This window comes from Amblyraja radiata, chromosome 6 (genome assembly GCF_010909765.2).
Source record: "Amblyraja radiata isolate CabotCenter1 chromosome 6, sAmbRad1.1.pri, whole genome shotgun sequence".
In the NCBI taxonomy this organism is placed as follows: Eukaryota; Metazoa; Chordata; class Chondrichthyes; order Rajiformes; family Rajidae; genus Amblyraja; species Amblyraja radiata.
The window spans coordinates 44,134,963-44,150,148 of NC_045961.1; the positions used below are offsets into that span (position 1 = coordinate 44,134,963).

The 15,186-nt window shown below is 42.4% G+C and overlaps 1 protein-coding gene across 9 annotated transcripts in view; it reads right to left on the reverse strand.

Annotated features, from left to right (window-relative positions):
- Positions 1-15,186, reverse strand: part of dcun1d5 (defective in cullin neddylation 1 domain containing 5) — a 32,375-nt gene that overhangs the window by 11,038 nt on the left and 6,151 nt on the right. For 4 of the 9 annotated variants that reach the window (XM_033022655.1, XM_033022661.1, XM_033022662.1 and 1 more), the window contains exons 3-6: positions 9,968-10,010; positions 9,774-9,891; positions 8,732-8,820; positions 4,569-4,639 (exon numbers count right to left, since the gene is read on the reverse strand). In XM_033022655.1, coding sequence (XP_032878546.1) covers positions 4,569-4,639; positions 8,732-8,820; positions 9,774-9,891; positions 9,968-10,010 — 321 coding nt within the window. The remainder of the gene's footprint in view (positions 1-4,568; positions 4,640-8,731; positions 8,821-9,773; positions 9,892-9,967; positions 10,011-15,186) is intronic. The other 5 variants (XM_033022656.1, XM_033022660.1, XM_033022663.1 and 2 more) reach the window with 3 other exon arrangements.

Genomic DNA, 15,186 nt, shown 5'->3' on the forward strand with positions numbered 1-15,186 from the left:
CGGAGTACGTCCAGGGAGCAGTGCAGGGAAAACAACTACCTCCATCCGTTTCATTAGTTTACGGAAATCCAGGACTTGGTACCTAGCTCATCGCGCCCCATTTTCTGCATTCTTTAAACTCGCCTGTTTCACTACAATGTTACATCTAAAGAAGTGAATTAAAGGTGTGCTATTGTATTAATAAGTGTTATATCAAATACTTCAGAATATATGAGAGTACAAACCAAAGTTCTGAGTGTGCTAGATTATTGAAGTTTTACTGTACACTAGACCAAGTGCAGACCCGTTGGGTCTGTTCCCCCAATGTGCGGTTGCGGGAAGGGGGGGCAGCATGCGGCGTCACACACACTAACTACCCCCCTCCCCCCCCCGTCACCCCCGCACACACGCTAACTACCCCCTTGATATTATATTAATATTATTAATTTGCCCTTTTACCCCATAACGGCCCTATCTACTGACGCATAGCCCCCAACTCGCAGGCGCTTCTAGAGAGGAGGGGGGGGGGGGGGGTGGGGGGAGAGAGTGAGGGCAGAGAGTGAAGGGGTAGAGAAAGAGAGAGAGGGCCAAGAGGGAGAGGGAGAGGGGGGGTGAAGCGGGAAGGTGGGAAGGGAGGGGGTGAGGGGAAGGGAGGGGGGAGGGGGTGAGAGGGAGGGAGGTGGGGAGAGAGGGGGGAGAGCGAGGGGAGAGGAGGGGTGAGAGGAGGGGTGAGAGGAGGGGTGAGAGGAGGGGGGAGAGAGGGATGAGGGGTGAAAGGTGAGAGGGGTGAGAGGTGAGAGGGGTGAGTGGTGAGAGGGGTGAGTGGTGAGAGGGGTGAGTGGTGAGAGGGGTCAGAGGGGGGTGAGGGGTCTGAGGTTTCAGAAGGGGGCGATGATGGTTCAGGGGGGTGATGGTTCAGGGGGGTGATGGTTCAGGGGGGTGATGGGTGAGAGGGGGGTGATGGGTGAGAGGGGGGGTGATGGGTGAGAGGGGTGGGAGGGGGGTATGGATGGGAGGAGCGAATGGGTAGGGGGGGGCAGAGGGTGGGGGTAGGGGGGGGGTGGGAGGGCGAGAGGGGGGGGATGGGGAGAGGATTGGGGAGAGAGATGGAGAGGACGGACCTGAACTCGGTGAGCGGGCGGCTTGGACGGGGCCTACTGTGAATGGGCAGCGAGCTCGGAGGTTTGGAGCGGGGGTGGGCGGGCACACACACACACGTTAAATTTTGCGAAAAGATGTTACGAGAATGGTTCCAGTAGGCTGTGGGCCGAGGAGCTTTATTCTGCAGTTTCGTGACCCAAGTCACCAAACTACATGAAATTTTCACATATTGTGTAAAAATATTTATATAAATCACCCCTGAAACTCGATATGAAGAAGACTTGCACATATTTATTAAATTAGAGAAAAACCGGAAAAATGTCGGGAATTTTTTAGTCCAATCAAAGCACGTTTAACATTGCCAGTTGGCCAATCACGCGCTTTGTTTCAAGCTAGCACACAAAATGGCTGAGGGGGCTTCACAGATGCCTGTTTTACTGGAGATTCCGATTTGTTGTTCTGTGGAATAAATGTCGTGGAAACTTGCAGCAGGTTAATTGTATCTAGTGGGAAAAGCATTAAAAAGGCTGAAGAAAGTGCTGCGAAGTGGATTAAAGTGCAAGAAAGCCTTCAAAGTCCCTGCTGATGTGCTGGAACACAAAGAAGGCCCCCATAAATCAACTCTAACTGAAAGGTAAGACTAAAGTCTGAATTTATAAAAATCTATCTGTATGGAGTTTAATTAATTTAATTGCACCTTTTTATAATGTGAATAAATTCATACATTCATTCCTTATTCATTCATTCACTCACTCACTTATTCATTCATTCATGAAATTGAGGGCCTAAACTATAACACAGTCAATTAAACATTGTCACTAATGCCAGCTTGTAGTAAAGTAATAAGTCTTTAACAAATAATCTCGGTGCTGCCTGCGAAAACTTACCGGGAAAAAGTGCTCCGATCGCGGGACCTAGGTACTCGCGGTAAAAACGATCGATATACCTCCGTTTTTCTCCCGTTATCGAGGTCTGAAAACGACCGCTACAGACGGCACTATGTACAGCCTCCCCCCCCCCCCCCCCGCCCGCCCGCGGAGATGATTCGCGGTTCCGCGATCGCGAATCGGCCGCTTATTAATTTAGACCGCGGCTTCACTATACCGCGAGTACCTATGCCCCGCGATCGGAGCACTTTTTCCCGGTAAGTTTTCGCAGGCAGCTCCGAGATTAGCTGTTAAAGACTTATTACTCTACAACAGGCTGGCTATTAGTGACAATGTTTAATTGACTATGTTATAGTTTAGGCCCTCAATTTCATGAATGAATGAATAAGTGAGTGAGTGAATGAATGAATAAGGAATGAATTAATGAATTTATTCACATTATAAAAGGGTGCAATTAAATGAATTAAACTCCATACAGATAGATTTTCATAAATTCAGACTTTAGTCTTACCTTTCAGTTAGTTGATTCATGGGGGCCTTCTTTGTGTTCCAGCACATCAGCAGGGACTTTGAAGGCTTTCTTGCACTTTAATCCACTTCGCAGCACTTTCTTCAGCCTTTTTAATGCTTTTCCCACTAAATACAATTAACCTGCTGCAAGTTTCCACGACATTTATTCCACAGAACAACAAATCGGAATCTCCAGTAAAACAGGCATTTGTGAAGCCCCCTCAGCCATTTTGTGTGCTAGCCTGAAACAAAGTGCGTGATTGGCCAACTGGCAGACAACTCAATGTTAAACGTGCTTTGATTGGATTAAAAAATTCCTGACATTTTTCTGTTTTTTCTCTAATTTAATAAAAATGTGCAAGTCTTCTTCATATCGAGTTTCAGGGGTGATTTATATTTAAAAAATTACACAATATGTGAAAATTTCATGTAGTTTGGTGACTTGGGTCACAAAATCCTATTTCTAGGCACATTTTTGATGCTCGGCCCACAGCCTACAGGGATTAGGTCAGACCTGGGAAGGTGAGATTATTCGCTTTCATGGAAAGAAGGTCGAGAGAAGATTTTGTAGAGGTGAAATTAATCATGACTGGTTTGGACAACACCTGGGTAAGAGGTGGGAAGAGCCGAGTTAACCAGGGATGTGCGGAGAGAACTGTCTCCGCAGAAAGTGGAAATAGGAAGTTTTGGCTGGTGGTGGGATCCCGTTGGAGGGTACGAAAATGTTGGAGGATTATGTGCTGTATGTGACAGCTGATGGGGTGAAAGGTGAGAACTAGGGGGACTCTGTCCCTGTTGCGACGGGGGGAGGGGGAGCAAGAGCAGAGCTGCGGAATATCGAGGAGGCCCTTGGGCAAATAAAAAAGAACGATTCCCATCAATGGATAGTCCAAATAACAGTGTGTCATGTTCTGGGCAAAGGTTACAAAATAAAAGAAAACGTTATCTCCAGAAAGCTGTTATGGTATGGAACACTTGCTGGTGAGAGAGGTGGGAAAATAGTCTGAGAGAAAAGAGAGAAAGCCTGAGAGTTGACAGAAAATAATTAAGAGTGCTGGAAATAGGACCATAGAGTCGTACGGCACAGAAACAGGCCCTTCCACCCAACTCGTCCATGCTAACTACGATTTGGTGACTTGGAATGGAATTCTATAACTTGGAATATACATGTGCCAGGATAATTTGTTGAAAATCATACTTAGTATTTATCATTCCTGTGACTTACACAGCTATTGAGTCTCATATCCAAATAACATCAACTACAATTTTTCAAAATTGAATCAAGGTTTAACAATTAATGCAATATAAATTCACTATTCCATCTTTCTCATTTAATTATTTTAAGGCAAAACTTCTGCTTTTCCTGTGTTTAATATCTTCTATTGATTTAGTGCAAGAGAATTAAACCACACTACAGCAGCAGGTTCATAAACTCTGATAATTTAGAACATAGAATATATTACAGCAATGGAACGGACCCTTCGGCTCACACGGCTAATGGAATCAAGGGATATGGGGAAAAAAAGCAGGCGGGGTACTGATTTTGGATAATCTGCCATGATCATATTGATCTCGAAGTTGGCTCGAAGGGTCGAATGGCCTACTCCTGCACCTATTTTTTATGTATGAACACTATGCCAAGTTAAACTGATCACGCCTGCCTGTACGTGATCCATGTCCCTCTGTTCCCTGCACCCCCATGTGCCTATCTAAAAGCCTCTTAAATGTCACTATCGTGTCTGCCACCACCACCACCGGCAGCATGTTCCAGGGTCCCAGCACATTGTAAAGAAAAACTTGCCGCACACATCTCGATTAAACCTCCCACCTCTCATGTTATAGCTATGCCCCCTAGTGTTGGACATTTCCACCCTTACAAAAAGGTTCTGACTGTTTACCCTGTCTATGCATTAATCATTTTATATACAAATTTGTACAATTTGTTAAAAGAATGGAAGTTAAACAAAAAAAAAGTGGCAGCACACCTACGAACCATTAATGGTATAGTATATTAATGGTCCAGTATTGCTTAAGAGTTATTTCAATTACCGTTTCAATAACCAATTATTTAAAAAACAAGATAAAACTTACATTTTCGGGCTCCACACCAATATCTTCACAAAATTTTTCCATCCCCTCAGGACCAACAACTTCGTCTGTTCCTTTAAGATATAATGGGGAAAAAAAATACTGTATTCTAACCAAAAAAGGTGGCTCAGTGCATTATAGCTAATTCTGCTGCATTTGGATAGAGTGTTATGATCATGTTCTTTACTTAGTTAGACAAGTTAGGGCCAAAAAGACCCAAACCAAACATGTTATGTTATTAACATGCACAGTAACATAACTCTGTAAAATTCTGAAATACACACAATAACTATCATGGCCAAGGAAGATGATGCATTTAATGGTTTCAATTAGCCATTTCATGCCACATCAAGCTAATGCCAGTACCTACCACACCCTTCTCCAAAGCAATTCATCATGTAACTACCCCCCTAACTCTGACATGCTCTATAACAAGTTTGCATTCTGCCCTTAGATTATATAGAAACTATTCTGTTTTCTACTCTCAAAAGGGGAAAAAGAGTTGATTGTTACTGGGTATAAGTCTGTAGTCACTCATTTACGATTTTAAGACAAAGGCACGTCATGCTTTTCAGCAAGGAAAATCACACTACACTACTCAAATGACAGTTGTCCAAAATATCAACTGGAAAATATATAAGTGATGAATCATTCCATTGGTTTCTTAGCTAGTTGTACACTGATGACGGTCATTCAAGATCACCATAGAGCAAGCAATACCCAGTAACAATCAACTTTTTTAAACAATCTGTTCTGTATTTAGCATAACCAGGTGAAGTCCACCTCATAGGTGGATTAAAAACCCAAATACAAAGTTTCCATAAAATTAATGAAACCAAAGTTTCATTGGAAATTAATACTACACAAATGATACAAGTACAATCACTAGATTATAATGTATTAGCGTACCAACCTACACATATTTGCTGCTATGCCTAATTTCTGATATCTTTAACTTTCCATTATTGTGTTAAATAATGACAGAATAAACATGCGCTACTTCTCTAGATTTTTTGTTATGCAACTGATATGCGATACACTAAAGGCAATTGTGGCATGCAGCATTGTTAAAAGACAATTTCAAGTTTCGGCAAATAAACCTAATGATGCGCAAAAATACTGAGAACTATATTCTGCACTATCTTCTCCTTTGCCCTATCTATTCTACTTGAGTTTGAACTAATTGTTGCTATGTATGGTATACCTGATCTGTTTGGATAGCATGCAAAACAAGCTTTTCACTGTATCTCGGTACAAGTGACAATAATAAACCTAAACCATCTAAAAAAGGATTCCACTGATCAACCCCCCCCCCATCAAAAAGATTTGATTTGTTGCTATTATAAATGAAGATAACATTATCAGGTGTAATTCATAAAGAACATCTGCTTCTAAATGTTGATACTGAAGTACGGAAATAATTTGACAGATATAACTTAAATACACTGAAACAGCCAGTCCTGAAGTGTTCACAATAGATAAAAACTGACGTGTGCCGTGAATTGGAGAAGTGAAAAATAAAAATCAATATTTTGAATTAGGAAAAACAACTGCAGTTGCTGGAGAGATTAAACAAAAACATAAAATAGTAATGTCCGTGGTAAGAGAAAAGAGTTAACATTATGGGTCAAAGATCCTTCTCTGTGTTCTCACAAAGCGTCTTGGATCTAAAATATTAACTGTTTCTCTTTTCTCAGATGCTGCCCGAGCTAAATATTTCTAGAACTTTCCTTTTCAATTTAATTTGTCTGAAGCTGTGGTTGATTTTTGGTGGTATTAAATACATATAATTAACTTCTGTTTAATTGGCTCCATGCCTTAGATGAAGGGTTTGATATTGACATTGGCTACATGTAGCTCCAATCCACAGCTTGTACAGCTTCATGCTTGGATGAGACACTGAAGAGAATATGCTGCAAGAGGAGATTATATATCTCACATAATTTCATGGCCCCATGTTATAACAGTTGCCAATATACGTAGAGTACTAAATCTAATCCATCCAATTAGTAACATTAGCGCAGAAGTTAGACACAGGTGGGACAAGAAACATTTAAACTTTAATGCAATGTCATATGTACAAAAATGAATTGATCTACTGTATATAGTCACTGGCACAGCATACTATATAACACCAGTATGTGGAGTTGATAAAATAATAACCCCCACCCCATCTTATCAATCCACCCATTTGGAGCTCCTGATCTTCATCATTGTAATGGGGTGCTGAAAAGAAGCTTGGTATTTTGGCAGTGACTAGTGGAGTACCACAAGGCTTGGTGCTGGGACCACAGCTATTTATAATACACATGAATGATTTAGATGAAGGGATTAAAAGTAACATTAGCAAATTTGCAGAGGACATAAAACTGGGTGGCAGTGTCAATTGTGAAGTGGATGCTATGAGGATGCAGGGTGACTTGGACAGGTTAGGTGAATGGGCAGATGCATGACAGACGCAGTTTAATGTGGATAAATGTAAGGTTGTCCACTTTGGTGGCAAAAACAGGAAGGCAGATTATTATCTAAATGGAGCCAAGTTGGGAAAAAGGAAAGTACAACGGGATCTGGGGATCCTTGTTCATCAGTCAATGAAAGTGAGCATGCAGGTACAGCAGGCAGTGAAGAAAGCAAATGGCATGTTGGCCTTCATAACAAGAGAAGTTGAGTATAGGAACAAAGAGGTCCTTCTGCAGTAGCACAGGGCCCTAGTGAGACCACACCTGGAGTATTGTGTGCAGTTTTGTTCTCCCAATTTGAGGAAGGACATTCGTGCTATTGAGGGAGTGCAGCGTAGTAGGTTCACCAGGTTAATTCCCAGGATGGCGGGACTGTTATACGTTGATAGAATAGAGCGGCTGGGCTTGTATACTCTGGAATTTTGAAGGATGCGAGGGGATCTTATTGAAACATATAAGAGTATTAAGGGTTTGGACACGCTAGAGGCAGGAAACATGTTCCCGATGTTGGGGGAGTCCAGACCAGGGGGCACAGTTTACGAATAAGTGATAAGCCATTCAGAACAGAGATGAGGAAATACTTTTTGACACAGAAAGTTGTGAGTCTGTGGAATTCTCTGCCTCAGAGGTCAGTGAAGGCTTGTTCTCGGGATGCTTTCAAGAGAGTTAGACAGAGCTCTTAAAGATAGTGGAGTCAAGGCATATGGGGAGAAGGCAGGAACAGGGTACTGATTGTGGATGATCAGCCATTATCATATTGAATGGCGGTGCTGGCACGAGGGGCTGAATGGCCCACTCCTGCACCTATTGTCTATAATAGGGGGAGGCTCTAACCGTGCTAGAGCCATTTAGAGACGGCATCAGCACATCTCCTAACATGTGGCTGCAGTGCCACCAACAGGAACCAAGCACGAGGTTGCCTGTTTATCGTTGATTGCAGCCCATACATAGACCAGCAGGGGGAAAAAAGGGTACATTCCCTCAAAATGAGTAAAAACCCCAAAAAAACATGTATTCTCTAGAATGTTGTTAGATACCTTTTGAATACTTACCGAAATGTTAAGTAAAGATAGAAATTGTGGTGCCATGTTCAATGACACTTTCTTATGAAAGTGCAATGTGAATTTGTCCAAAACCTGTCACAAATGATAAGCTTTAAATAACCATATCACGAAATGCTGGGTTAGAGCAATTCAGAATGATCTTAAAGTCTCAAAATTTGGGAGATATACGCTTAATAATTTGTATATTCCTTTGCGCCATGATAACAGTATGTTTCTTTAGACTAAAAGCCACTTACCATTCATGCACTTCAATAACATTGCTTGGTTTTGTTCTTGGGTAGGACATGATGAGGGGAGGGGAGTTAATATTTTTTTGTAGATACGGGTCAAGAACTTGTTACATTAAAAAAGTTAACGTTAACAGGCAGAATTAACATTCTCCCTGATCATGATCTGCTGTTGTGCAACTGACATACAACAGACATAATAGAAATGCCGCATTGGAATAACACTATTTACTACTTTTCCACAGTTCCAATAGACTGAAATATCATGTTCCCCTCTATTCAGATCCTGCAGAAAGAAAGCACTGAATTTAAATTGCCTCTCAATATATTTGTAGGCATTTTTAATGAAGACTAGTAATTACATTTTAAGGCATCATAACTTGCCATAACGTAACAATATACCTCAAAATTCTTACCTGCATATTCATAAAACCAAGCTAGGCACTTTTTGCTTGAAAAACTGTCATCACTTATTAATCTAGATGGCGTCTGTACTCTACAGAAACTTAAAAAGACGAAACTGGTCAGTGAACATTTTCCTTGAAACAGGTTAATTTTTTATTTCATTCTTCAAGCTCTTATATTACAAAGAATGCATGCAATTGAACAAACCATTTGGCCAAATAAATCCAGCCTGGCATTTTTGCTCCACCAGATTCCTCACTTTTATTCTCATCTAAATCTAATGGGAAGAGTTTTTCCAGCTTTCAGCACAAGCCCCCCCGCCTCAAATTCCTAATTAAAATATCCTAAACTCATAATTTAAATGTTAGAAGAATCAAAAATATTAAAGCCAACAGCAGCTATAAGTGAACCTTTTTGTCATCTTGGATGTATTATTGAGTGTTAAATAAGCATTAGCAAAATATGCCTCTTCAGTTTCATTTATAAACATCAGAATAAAAAATATTTCTGCCCTATCTAAATAAAACATTTGGCCCATGCATGCTTGCCACTTATATTGGAGTTCTTAAATTGATCAATAGATAATGAAAAGATGTTTCTCTAAAAAATGTAATTAAATTATCTGGAAAGTATAATTACCAAGATATCAAACTTCTCACAGGAGGAATTTAATATTGAAATCATGGAAACAATTTTTTAGGTTTATACCGAAGATAGACGTAAAGTCTCAGTTTGCGTCTCAACTCAGTGGGTCAGGCAGAATACCTGGAGAAAAAGAATGGGTGATGTTTCGGGTCTTCAGACTCAGATTTATAATAGGCTTTATAAATCAAATGGAGAGCTTCAAATTTTCAATTATTTCTAAGATGCAGTTAAAATATTTATTGCGGTCAACAATCCATAAAATCCAGGCTTTGTTGAATTTGAATAAGTAAAACAGTTGATATATGTTAGTGGTTAATATCACATCAGCATGATAACTGGGCTTTGGGGCATGTAAGTGGGCCTCTGGGAAAGTGGTGAAGAAAGTCTTAAAGCTAAATTGGTACCCACCTGCTTATTCTACATTTTTTCATGCTGGCATCTTCTGATCCTGAAGATTTTCTCTTCTTCTTAACAGGCATCTTGTGAGCACACCAAAAGACAGAACAGGTGCACTGAAAGGAGCTACCTGCAACAGTTTACAATTAGTCAGTTCCACTTCTATTATAACTGCTTCATCAATAAGCTATTTCTATTGAGCTTACCTATATCTTGATCACCTTGGCCATTCAGATCTTCTTTCAAATTCTATTAAACAACAAAATAAAAAGAAACTAACAATGAAAAGTACTTCCATAATTTCTCAGATGAACTGAAAATGATCAGACCAATTACGCATCTTTCAGAGATTGATCACATAAATATATACATCTCTAAAGAAGGGATGTACCAGAGGGAGCTAGCTAATTGAATATATAAGTGACTTGATATCGTCAGAGGGTGATGACAGATGGCTGTTTTACATACTGGAGGCCCCTAACTAGTGGTGTACCTTTGGGGTACCAGTGCTGGGCCTATTGTTATGCATTTGTTACCTTCATCAACAATTTGGATGAGAATATTTGAGGCATGGCTAGTACATGTTGAGATAAAACTAATGTAGGTGAATAGACAGTGAAAGTGGTTATCAAGAAGTATAGTGGGATCTTGATCGGAAAGTGTATCGAGGAATGCCAAATGTAGTTAATTCAGATAAGTGAGTGTGGTTGCATTTTGTGAAGTCAAACCAAGATTCGGTGAATGGTAGCGCCTAGGAGTACAAGTACATTGTTCCCTGATCGTGGCATCACAGGTAGACAGGCAGCTTTTTGAATGCTGGCCTTCATCAGTAAGGGCAAAGACTGATCATTACACTGCAGTAGTACATGACCTTGGGGAGGTTGCATTTGGTTTACTAGGTTCAGTTTTGGCCACCCTGTTATGGGAAAGATGCCATTTAAGCTGGAACAAGTGCAGAGAATTATGAGGAATTGTGAGGATTAGAACTGAGTCATAGGGAGAGGTTGGACAGGCTAGGACTTCATTTTTTGGAGGTGTATAAAATCATAAGGGGTACAGATAGGGTGAATGAACATAGTTTTACTCAGGAGGTACACAGAAATGCTGGAGAAACTCAGCAGGTGCAGCAGCATCTATGGAGCGAAGGAAATAGGTGACGATTCGGGCCGAAACCCTTCTTCAGACTGATGGGGGGTGGGGTGACGGAAGGAAAAAGGGAGGAGGAGGAGCCCGAGGGCGGGGGGATGGGAGGAGACAGCTCGAGGGTTAAGGAAGGGGAGGAGACAGCAAGGGCTAGCAAAATTGGGAGAATTCAATGTTCATGCCATCTGGACGCAAGCTACCCAGGCGGAATATGAGGTGCTGTTCCTCCAATTTCCGGTGTTGCTCACTCTGGCAATGGAGGAGACCCAGGACTGCGAAGTCGGATTGGGAATGGGAGGGGGTGTTGAAGTGCTGAGCCACCGGGAGTTCAGGTAGGTTATTGCGGACTGAGCGGAGGTGTTCGGCGAAACGATCGCCCAACCTCACCGATGTAAATCAGCTGACATCTAGAGCAGCGCATGCAGTAGAAGAGGTTGGAGGAGATACAGGTGAACGTTTGTCGCACCTGGAACGACTGATTGGGTCCTTGAATGGAGTCGAGGGGGGAGGTGAAGGGACAGGTGTTGCATTTCTTGCGGTTGCAACGGAAAGTGCCCGGGGAGGGGGTGGTACGGGAGGGAAGGGAAGAATTGACAAGGGAGTTGCGGAGGGAGCGGTCTTTGCGGAAGGCAGACATGGGGGGAGATGGGAAGATGTGGCGAGTGGTGGGGTCACGTTGGAGGTGGCGGAAATGGCGGAGGATTATTTGTTGTATTTGCCGGCTGGTGGGTGAAAGGTCAGGACTAGGGGTACTCTGTCCTTGTTGCGAGTGCGAGGATGGGGAGAGAGAGCAGTGTTGCGGGGTATGGAAGAGACCCTGGTGCGAGCCTCATCTATGGTGGAGGAGGGGAATCCCCGTTCCCTGAAGAGCGAGGACATTTCCGATGCCCTGGTGTGGAACGTCTCATCCTGGGAACAGATGCGGCGTAGGCGGAGGAATTGGGAGTAGGGGATGGAGTCTTTACAGGGGGCAGGGTGGGAAGACGTGTAGTCCAGATAGCCATGTGAGTCAGTGGGTTTGTAGTGTATGTCGGTCAGAAGTCTGTCCCCTGTGATGGAGATGGTGAGGTCAAGGAATGGTAGGGAAGTGTCGGAAATGGTCCAGGTGTATTGGAGTGCCGGATGGAAGTTGGTGGTGAAGTGGATGAAGTCAGTCAGTTGTGTGTGGGTGCAGGAGGTGGCCCCAAAGCAGTCGTCAATGTAACGGAGGTAGAGGTCGGGGATGGGGCCCTGGTACGTATTGAACAAGGATTTGTTTTACTCAGGCTAGGGGATATTAATTACTAGAGGGCATAGGTTTGTGGCAAGAAAATAAAGATTTAATAGGAACTGGAGGGGGAAACTTCTTCACACAGAGGATGGTACATAAATACTCAAACATATATGACCTTCCAGGCAAAGTGGTTGAGACAGTTACAGTTGCAGCATTTATAGATTTGGATAGTTACATAGATAAGAGAGATTTAGAGCGATATGGGGGTCAAATGCAGGTAACTGGGACTAGCTTAGTTAGGGCACCATGGTTAGCATGGACATGTTGGACTGAAGGGCCTGTTTATGTGCTATATAATAATAATAATAATGGATGGGATATATATAGCGCCTTTCTAGAATACTCAAGGCGCTTTACATCGCATTATTCATACATTCCTCAGTCACACTCGGTGGTGGTAAGCTACTTCTGTAGCCACAGCTGCCCTGGGGCAGACTGACGGAAGCGTGGCTGCTAATCTGCGCCTACGGCCCCTCCGACCACCACCAATCACTCACACACATTCACACACAGGCAAAGGTGGGTGAAGTGTCTTGCCCAAGGACACAACGACAGTATGCACTCCAAGCGGGATTCGAACCGGCTACCTTCCGGTCGCCAGCCGAACACTTAGCCCATTGTGCCATCTGTCGTCCGACAATAACTCCGTGGCGTTGTTTTTAAGGTGGACAAGGGCAGCGATGTGTTTAAATTCTTGACTTGAGAAGGGGGAAAAAAAAAATTACGACTGAGATTAGGGTATACACTCATTCAGGGATTTTTTTTCCTTCAGAGTTTAATATCTAATTTCAGAAATGGACATGCTCTGCTTCACTTTTTACATGATTGCATACATTGTCCATGGTTGCAGGAAAGCATTTGGTCATACAGCTGTGGTTGCTGCCAAGACCTTTTGTTGTCTGGTGGGATGTGTGGATCCAGCCACAACTTGCTCTTTATTATTGTACTACATTTGGTTAACCCACATGTAGTTTTCACCACAAGTTATTCAGTTCACTATATATATTGGCCCAGTAACATAGGGTTGATCTTGTGGGCTAATGCAGTGTGCATCATTATGTTTCCTCATGCAAGCACCTCTCATTCTTTGATGCAAAAGTCATATGGATTAGTTTCAAAAACATGCACTGTCTCACCCCACATTTTTATATCCGGGAATTCATTCACATGCTCATATGCATTTTTATATTAGAAAAAGTACAAAGGTAATATAGTAATATTTTCCTTTTTATTCACAGAATGGACCAAGGTGCTCCCAATACAAGTAAATTACCCCTGGCTTTACATTTTACTCCTCTGCTCCCCTCACCAACACCCTTTAGTCCCCCTTGGCACCCTTGCAACCCTTTTTATTCACCTATATGTCAATCAAACCTCCCCCCTCACTTATATAGACCCATCACTTGTATAGAAAGGAACTGCAGATGTTGGTTTATACCTTAAACACAAACTGCTGTAGTAACTTAACAGGCCAGGCAGCATCTCTGGAGAAATGGAATAGGTGACGTTTTAGGTTGCAACTCTTCTTCAAACAGGGCAGAGGTCTGTCCACCTATCATTTGCCTGCCTTTGCCTCCACCCTCACCTCTTTTCCAGCTTATTCATTCCCACTACAATTAGTCTGAGGATCCAAAATGTCACATATTCATGTCCTCCACAGATGTTACCTCACGTCCTCCACTGTTAAGTTCTTCTAGCAGTTTGTGTTCTCCAAAACATTGCAGCACCTACAATTCCTTGTGACTGCAAGTAACCTACCTCAGCCCCTGAAATCTGTAGTGCAGGAATGCCAACCTTTTTTTAAGGGCAATCAGAACATTTACTACAGGGTATGTTGTGCTAGTGTGACATCATCAGGTGGTTGTGTGGACTTCATTGGGCAGGCCACACAACTCCTTTCTAGGATGGAATATATCCATGCTTCAACAGAACTAGGCTGTGCAAGTTATGGAGGAATAATTTGGGAGAGACATGACTTTCACAGACCATTGCATTCAGGCCTAATACTTGAAGCGTGCAAACAGATGTCATGCCATTACTGAGAAATATACCCAGCTCTTTATTTACTCTTGACTTTGTCCTTTCAGTCCAATGATGATGGCAAATCTTTGTTTGGAGTACTGGGCTTGTGATGCTGGTTAAATATGCAATTTGAGGGGGGTTGACCCAATGACAAAACAACAGAGGTGTGCATTCAAATCAAATGAAGCACAACTTGGAGATAATGGCATCCCTATGATTTTGCTGGGTTTTTTTTGTCATCCGTGAGCAAGTTGCTCACTATCCTCGAGCTGCTGGGGTGCATCCTGTAGCTTAATCCATGACATACTTTAATATGTGTGTTGGTAGTGAAGGGCCTAGATGGAGACTCGTGATAAGCATACAAAATGAGTGCATTGGTCCACTGTGGACGATCTTGTGCTTTGCCCTCATCCAAGCTTTTGTTACCTTGCTTCAATCATTCTACCTTTTCTGGATAGCTGCTCTTGTAGCTTTTTGTAAACAAACACATAACATCCTACATGCTTACATCCCAATTTGTGTTATCAGATTCAAACAAGAGGGCAAGGCCAAAATGTAGACTCTGCAATCATTTTGCTGAACACACACTCTGTCTGCTCAGGCCTACGTGATTACCCAGTTACCAACCACTTCAACCCCCCTTCCCTTTCTGATGTTTCTGCCCTGGGCCTTCGCCATTGCCAATGAAGCCACATTAAATAGGAGGAACAACACCTCATATATCACTTGGGTAGCTTACAACCCAGTGGTATGAACAATTGATTCTCTAAATTTAAATAACTTCTCACATTCACTCCCCCTATCCTCTAGTCGTTTTTACCAGATCTAGTTCTCCACAATGTTGCTCCCGAGAACACACCTTGCCTGCCTGAGATCATTTGTGGATGGTCCTGGTCTTTTCTCACCTCCGGTCTATTTTGTCTCCCAGTCCAACAATGACTTGATTTTAATATTCTCATTTAAGCTTTCAAATCCCATCAAGATCTT